At 35.8% G+C, this 7,385-nt stretch overlaps 3 protein-coding genes across 3 annotated transcripts; 2 read left to right on the top strand and 1 right to left on the bottom strand.

The window, feature by feature from the left end:
* Positions 1-2,966: 2,966 nt before the first annotated feature.
* On the bottom strand, positions 2,967-4,981 carry Tsp_12149 (aldose reductase). Its single transcript, XM_003378709.1, has 11 exons — positions 4,931-4,981; positions 4,342-4,437; positions 4,134-4,301; positions 3,950-4,066; positions 3,817-3,894; positions 3,634-3,750; positions 3,433-3,575; positions 3,301-3,373; positions 3,153-3,236; positions 3,048-3,130; positions 2,967-3,009 (listed from the first exon to the last, which is right to left on the bottom strand). The coding sequence occupies exons 1-11, from the start codon at positions 4,979-4,981 to the stop codon at positions 2,967-2,969; spliced, it is 1,053 nt and encodes a 350-aa protein (XP_003378757.1).
* A 30-nt stretch (positions 4,982-5,011) lies between these two features.
* On the top strand, positions 5,012-5,989 carry Tsp_12150 (conserved hypothetical protein). The gene is made up of 2 exons (XM_003378708.1): positions 5,012-5,042; positions 5,367-5,989. Exons 1-2 carry the CDS (start codon positions 5,012-5,014, stop codon positions 5,987-5,989), a joined length of 654 nt encoding a protein of 217 aa, XP_003378756.1.
* A 144-nt stretch (positions 5,990-6,133) lies between these two features.
* Positions 6,134-7,142, top strand: Tsp_12151 (reverse transcriptase family protein). The gene is made up of 2 exons (XM_003378707.1): positions 6,134-6,583; positions 7,083-7,142. Exons 1-2 carry the CDS (start codon positions 6,134-6,136, stop codon positions 7,140-7,142), a joined length of 510 nt encoding a protein of 169 aa, XP_003378755.1.
* The last annotated feature ends 243 nt before the right edge of the window (positions 7,143-7,385 follow it).

Genomic DNA, 7,385 nt, shown 5'->3' with positions numbered 1-7,385 from the left:
AAAAAAATGGAACTATTATTCCAAAATTTTATCGTCTGTTTGAAGTTTCGTCATTCATTGAAATTTTGTTTATTTAAATATATTATTTGTGGTGTAGTCTATACTTTTTCATTATCAGTATTTTGGAAAATAATTTTTATCATTATTCTATATTTTATTGTATCAAAGTGACGTTATATCAAATGCGATAGTAATAATTCAGAAAAAACAATACAAAAAATAAGTTAAATAGTGATTTTTATTTTTCACTAGCCAACAGCACTAACAACATCAGTAAAAAACAACAATGAACGGCATTAACAAAGTGGAAACAACGAAAAAGGAAAAAATTAAATAATACAATACAATGGAATAAAAAACTAATATAAATAAGCGGTGGCCAGGAGCCTTCATATCTTCTTCCTTGTTTCTTCTTCGGTCTATTATCGATTTCCCTCCTGATATATAAATCCGCTCTGACTGTTTGTAAATTAATTTATTTCCTCTTGAAATTTATCAAGATTTAGATGCTAACTTCCGGGTGTAATGTCAAGATACTGAATAATCTGTTTGAAAAATCTGGAATGTTGTAGCAACACTTTTAATTTCCGGGTTGCAAATGGCACTAATGCTAACGTTACGCGTTAGCTCGCAATTTCACTTAATTTTACGCATGATTTCACGAATATGCCTTTGTCCAATATTGTTCGCGTTTCTCGTCACATCACATACGTTGGTAAAAGCAATTTTAATACAAAAGGAAAATACACAATTGACAAATTGTTCACAGTTGCAGCTTTCAAGCTTAACCAAAGAGTGACAACTACTAAATTGTTAGCATCTGATGAATTTCTTGATTTTACTGGGAGTGTTCTATTTGAATCTTTCTTATTTCCAATTAAAGAATTTTACTTTAATATTTACAAAGTTTCTTTTGTTACCAAACATCCATATATGTATTTTTATACATGTCGATGAGGTTTGCTGTTTGTATGAAAAATGCTGTTTGACGTTCATATATTTCATATAAAATACAGTCGAACTTGGTTAAGTGCATAAGATTTTGGCCGAAAAAATTCCCTGTAGTTACTTAAACGATAAAATAATGAATAAGTGCATGGAAATTCTTGCCAAATTCCATGCTCACTTATAACCAAGTTCAAATGTAATTTGAAATACAACATCAAACAGATCAGCTACATCATAAGCGCTGCTTTTGATGCGGAATATTTAAATATTTCGTTATCCTTAAAATATACATTGAAAGGTTGCAAATGGAAATGAAAACAGATGGCAATTTAAGTGTTCACCAACGCACTAGTCGGTTTTGTTCAGATGTTGAAATGGAAATATGGAAATGGAAAATAGCATTTTACCATCAATGCCATTGTGGCGAGTAAGCTAATGCCAGTAGTCTGTTGCTATGTACGGTTAAAGATATTGGCAAATATGAGTTTATTTTTCAAGCTTCAATAAACAAAGTCGCTGTCCTTAGCGTCAATCTTTATCCACAAACAATAATTTGTAATTTTGAAATCGCCCTGAAACCACTTTGTTGAATTGTCTGCAGCTGCAGATTTTAGCTGAAACTGGGAGTGGTGATTGCTGAATTTTAGCATCGAAACATTTTCTGATTTTGCCTGAATATTCTCTGAAAATATTTTTGGCTTGCAAAAGAATTTAATCTTTCCAATCTTTCTTTCGCTCCTGCTTACAAGAATTATTGTTTTTCTTCTCATGTTTCATTTAAATAAAAAATAAAATCTGGAATTTTGTTTAAAATACAAATTTGTGATTATACATCTTGTGTAAACTGTATTAAATTTGTTTTTCAATATCTAAAGTAAAACCGACTACAGGGTTGATTAAACATTCAAGTTGCAATTGTTGTATTACGATGATAACCACATGTTGAACATTCCAGATCAAAAAGGATCTGTTGGATTTTGAAAACATTTCACCAAACAAAACATAAAGCAAAGAAAATTATTTTTCATCTCACGTTATCCTCCTCTAGCACTGCATATTTTCCGCCAAAATATGATCATCGTCGGCAGGCATAAAGCATATATTGATCTTTCATTTGCCGGCCTTGACCCTTCTGCATAGCAGCTAAAGCCTATTCAAGTACAAAGGGAAAATCTGCATGTGATAAATTTTTCAGAGGCTGAAATCAGAAAAATAAGTCGATGCTAACATTAAGCAATCACCACTCCTTGTATTGGCTGGCAACTTCAGTTGTAGAAAATTCCGTTCTATTTTTAGATACGAGTGGGTCCTGTTTGCATCGATTTGGATGAAGCAAACAAGCGTTGTTTCCTTCATTTCTATCCCTCAGATTTGACAGTTGACTGAGAACATGCAACGGCGATGAAATTTTTTTAATAATTAAAGAATTAAGCTTAAATAATTACAAAACCCAAAAATAAGACAGAATCACTATACAAGGATATCTAAAAAAATAGTACACACACGATTTTGCTAAGGGTCATCAGTTTTCCTCCAAGTTTTCCAAAATTGTACACCTTACATTACTTCAACATTAGAATGAAAAAATGCATCATCAAAAACTATCTGACATTTGCATTAATATAATAATTCACGGAAAAAGCATACATAGTATTGTAAAATTTCAAACAGTAATAAATCTGAACGAATATTTCACGTAAAACATCAATCAATAATTGGATAGCAATGATAGTGAAAATAATTGATGCGCATGCACAACACACCAATCAAAAATATTACATTTCGTACGAAAATAAGCATAATGAAGAAATGAATAATCATCACAAACATTCGCGGTAAAATTCATTTTCTGCAAAGTCAGAAATATCAATTGAAGACATAAAAAGGATTGATAAATTACTTCAATCAGTAAAATAATCAATCGTTAAAAAACAGCATTAATCAAAATTTTACGGTAATCAATTTGAAAAATAAAAAACTGTCCAGAAATTGCAAAAATCTTCCGTCCATAAAATTATTCAATCCATCGGTTCAAATGGAAAATCTGGATGTTTCCTAGCCCTAAAAAGAAAATTATTTATCAAAATAAAAAAGTATACCGGTAAAACATATTAATGGTACCAGTAGAAAAGGAACAATCGTTTCTTGATTGGTCTGTTTGCCAATGCAGACATATCTGATTCTTCAAGTTTAAAATCAAATACATTAAAGTTTTCTTTTATTCGACCTTCATTCGTGCTTTTCGGTATCACTATCATTCCACGTTGAATCAAATATCTCAACAAAATCTAAAACATTTAAACACCAATCAATCAATCAATTATACGCAATTATTTATTCACAAACAATAACCTGTGCTGGAGTTTTTCTATGTATTTCTCCAATTGATTTCACAGCAGCATCTTCCAATGGTGCAGGCTCTTTGCTAAACAACAATGCAATATAATATGAATCTTGTTTTATATATATTTCTTTACTATTTACTTTATATCAGCAACACCTAAAATACCCAAATGACTTTCTTTCCTACCAGGACTACCAATTGGTCCATAAGCAGTGAATGAAATATTGTATTTCTTGCAAAAATCAAACAATTCATTTTGTGGCCAATAAATATGACATTCAACCTAAGTTAATATTTATTTTCATTCAATAATCTGTCATATTAATAATCAAAAAGTCTACTTGAATATTATGCGGAATTATTTCACAATTGTCGATAATTCTTTGCATTTGTTCGATGTTAAAATTTGACAATCCAATCGCACGCGTCAAACCCTTCTTATAAACTTCTTCCATTGCCTATGCACAATAATTTATTTATAAAATTACCCTTCTTCATTTTCTTTTTCTTCACTAAATTTTTACCTTCCAAGTTTCCAAATGATCCACTGGATCAGGAATAATATGATCATCAACTAACATCACTAATTCCTTATCCGATTTCTAAAAGACAATAATAAAACGACGAAATATATAATTACAATATTTGACACATTACTTTAAAAGACATCGGTGTGTGGATCAAATATAAATCAACGTAATTCAACTTTAATTTTTTCAATGATTCCCTCAATGCCGGTTCCACTTCATCACCACGGTGAAATCCACCAAACAACTGTTACACAACATAATTAATCACTTTTGATATTTGTGTTAAAAATTTAAACAAACAAATAGTGAACCTTTGTAACAATAAACAAATCTTCACGCTTTGCTTTCCCAGAATTTAAAAAACGGTCAATCGCATTTCCAACTACATCTTCGTTTTCATATACATATGCTGTGTCGATGTGACGATAGCCAGTCTCCAAGGCAATGTCCAATGCATCACTCAGCGATTTTCCTTTACACTAAAAAATACATGTTATCATTTATCAGCAACTAAACGACCAACAATATCCATGCCAGCCATGTTCCAAAACCAATTATTGGCATTTTAACGCCATTGTGCAATACGATCGTTCGTTCCATATTTTTGATACGTCTCTCTAAAATAAAAATAAATTACATACATTATATAATTACATATTTATATTTAAATAAACTAAAATAACCCATACCATATAACAACAATAAAAACATTTAAATAAAAATTATACCTAGCATAAATAAAGAATTGCTCCATTCCTTTGTGCGGAAAATTTGGAACATATAAAATTAGACGTCAAAAGCTATAATCTCATACGTCTTACCGAAATATCAACATCATTTCGTCAACAAATAAAACTAATTTTATGCAATTTTTGAACTAATTTCCTTGAATTTCCTCAACAATTAATCAAATTTCAAGTAAAAAATCACAATTGCAAATAACAAGCAAAATCAGAATCTTACAAATCCAAAGCACACTATCACTCAGAATAAATAAACAAAAGCAAAGATAAATGTTGTTGGCGAGAAAAACGTTGTCGCCTGCGAGCTGGTGGACTATTCACGAGTTTAATTCAGCGGCAGGTCAGATCTATAATGGTCATCTAACCGCTATCTGATTCACGTTCGCTTCTGAACGTGACGAATTTATCATGTACATGTATTATTACAAGTTTTTACAAGAAGTGAAATGGCGTTTATTCAACAAAAGTGCAAGCAAAGTAAGATAATTATGACGTGAAAAAATTACTCACAATTAAATCGGTGAAAAGCACACACACACACAAGACGTTTGTCACCGTCCCGACGCTCAAATAACGGATCAACTCACTTCCTACTGTTGACTACCGTCCCCCTGCCTTCAAGTTCTGATCAGCAGGTTCCGTTGACATTGGGAAAATTTTCAAAAAATGTGAACGACAGGTTGTGTTATTTTTCTTTTAAAACTTTTACATTAAGTCTACAATTTACAATTAAATCTTATGAAGTAAACATTACAGAACAATATCATTGTAAAATAAACAAATTCAATGAAAAAATTGTAGCGGACATGAACCGAATTAATCGCTGTCTCCTGGCGATGACGGAACTTCAAGCTGGACATGCGTCGTCTGTCGTAGGTAAGCTAAACGGGCTGGAGATTTCCCTCCTTTTCGACAACGGGGCGGTTGTTTCTGTACTGCCACTCTCGATCTGGCACAAGTCCACCGGGGGAGAACCTTTAGAAGCTGCCGGGGGCTCCATCCTGCTCGGCGACGGGCGAAGGGTGCGCCTCTGTTGCCAGGGAGCGTTGCCGCTGCAGGTGGGAAGTTGGAGGGGACGCATACACGTCGCAGTTGTGGAAAGCTTGGTCGTACCAGGGATCCTGGGTACGAACTTTCTTGACCAGTACGTCAAGCTGATCGACTGGCAAGCCGGGAAGATGACCATGACGGACGGCTCGAGGGTCCGGATCATCCACGAACTAGCCACGGCAACGCGTCCCGGCATCGGATGCGCCTGGATCACGGCAAGTCCCCGGGAAGTACCACTGGAGGAGACGGTAGGGGAGGGACCTGAGACCGATAGCGGTGAGCTAGAAGCGTGCGAACGCGCTCTGATGGACAGAGCGGAGTGCTCCGCGCAGAATCGGCGGGCCCTACGCAACTTACTCCGGAGGTTCGGATAGGTCATTTCGTGCGGTGAGGGTGATCTCGGACGAACGAGTTTCGTCCAACACCGCATCGAGACCGGAGGGGCCTAGCAGGTGAAGCTTCCACCCCGTCGCCTTCCTCAAGCCCAGCGGGAGACAGTGGACCGCTTGATCAGGGAAATGCTGCACGCCGGGGTAATCGAATCAGCCTCAGGCCCCTGGAGCTCACCGGTAGTGCTGGTCCGAAAGAAGGACGGCTCCCCGCGGTTTTGCGTCGACTATCGCAGGCTGAATGCAGTGACGCGCGTCGACGCCCAACCCATCCCGCGCATAGACGATACGCTGGATGCGCTGGCGGGGGCCAAGTGGTTCAGCACCCTCGACTTGGCGTCCGGCTACTGGCAAGTCGAAGTCGCCGAAAAAGACCTGGAAAAGACAGCGTTTTCCACACCCCTGGGAATCTTCCAATTCCGCGTCATGCCGTTCGGGCTGTGCAACGCCTCGGCGACGTTTCAGCGGTCGATGGTAAAAGCGCTGAGGGGATTGACGTGGAAGACATGCCTCGTCTATCTTGACGACATCATCGTCTTCGGGAAGACAGAAGAGGAGCATTTAGAGCGCTTGGAAGGGGTGCTGTCCCGCCTACAGTCAGTGGGGCTGAAGATCAAGTCCGAAAAGTGCCAACTAATCCGGCAGAGTGTACATCAAGTGTACATAGCAATCAAAGAATTTTACTTTCAAATTTTCAACCTTCGTATATTTTATTTAAATAAAAAATTAAAAATCTGCAATATTATTTACAAATCAAAAAACAAATTTATTTATATATTTCATGTAAATTGTAAACTCTCTATTTCAACATCTGAACGAAATCGACTAGTGCGTTGGTGAACATTTAAATTGCCAACTGTTCTCATGTGCATTTGCAACCTTTCAATGTATATTTCAATGATAACGAAATATTAAAACTTTCCGCATCAAAAGCAGCGTCTATAATGTAGCTGATCTGTTTGATGTTGCATTTCAAATTAGATTTGAACTGGGTTAAGTGAGCATGGAATTTGGCAAGAATTTCCATGCACTTATTCATTATTTTATCGTTTAATTAACTACAGGGAATTTTTTTCAGACAAAATCTTATGCACTTATTCAATGTGCACTTAACCAAGTTCCACTGTATTTCATATGAAATGTAGGAATGTCAAACAGCATTTTTCATACGAACAGCAAACCTCATCGACATATATAAAAATACATATATGGATGTTTTGTAACAAAAGAAACTTTGTAAATATTAAAGTAAAATTCTTGGATTGGAAATAAGAAAGATTCAAATAGAACACTCCCAGTAAAATCAAGAAGTTCATCAGATGCTAGCAATTTTAGTAGTTCGTCACTCCTTGGTTAAGCATGAAAGCTGCAACCTGTGAAC

The sequence above is a fragment of the Trichinella spiralis genome (genome assembly GCF_000181795.1).
Source record: "Trichinella spiralis strain ISS 195 chromosome Unknown Scfld3, whole genome shotgun sequence".
Classification (NCBI taxonomy): Eukaryota; Metazoa; Nematoda; class Enoplea; order Trichinellida; family Trichinellidae; genus Trichinella; species Trichinella spiralis.
Note: the sequence above shows the minus strand (reverse complement) of the source record. Positions and strands in the feature narration are given on the sequence as shown.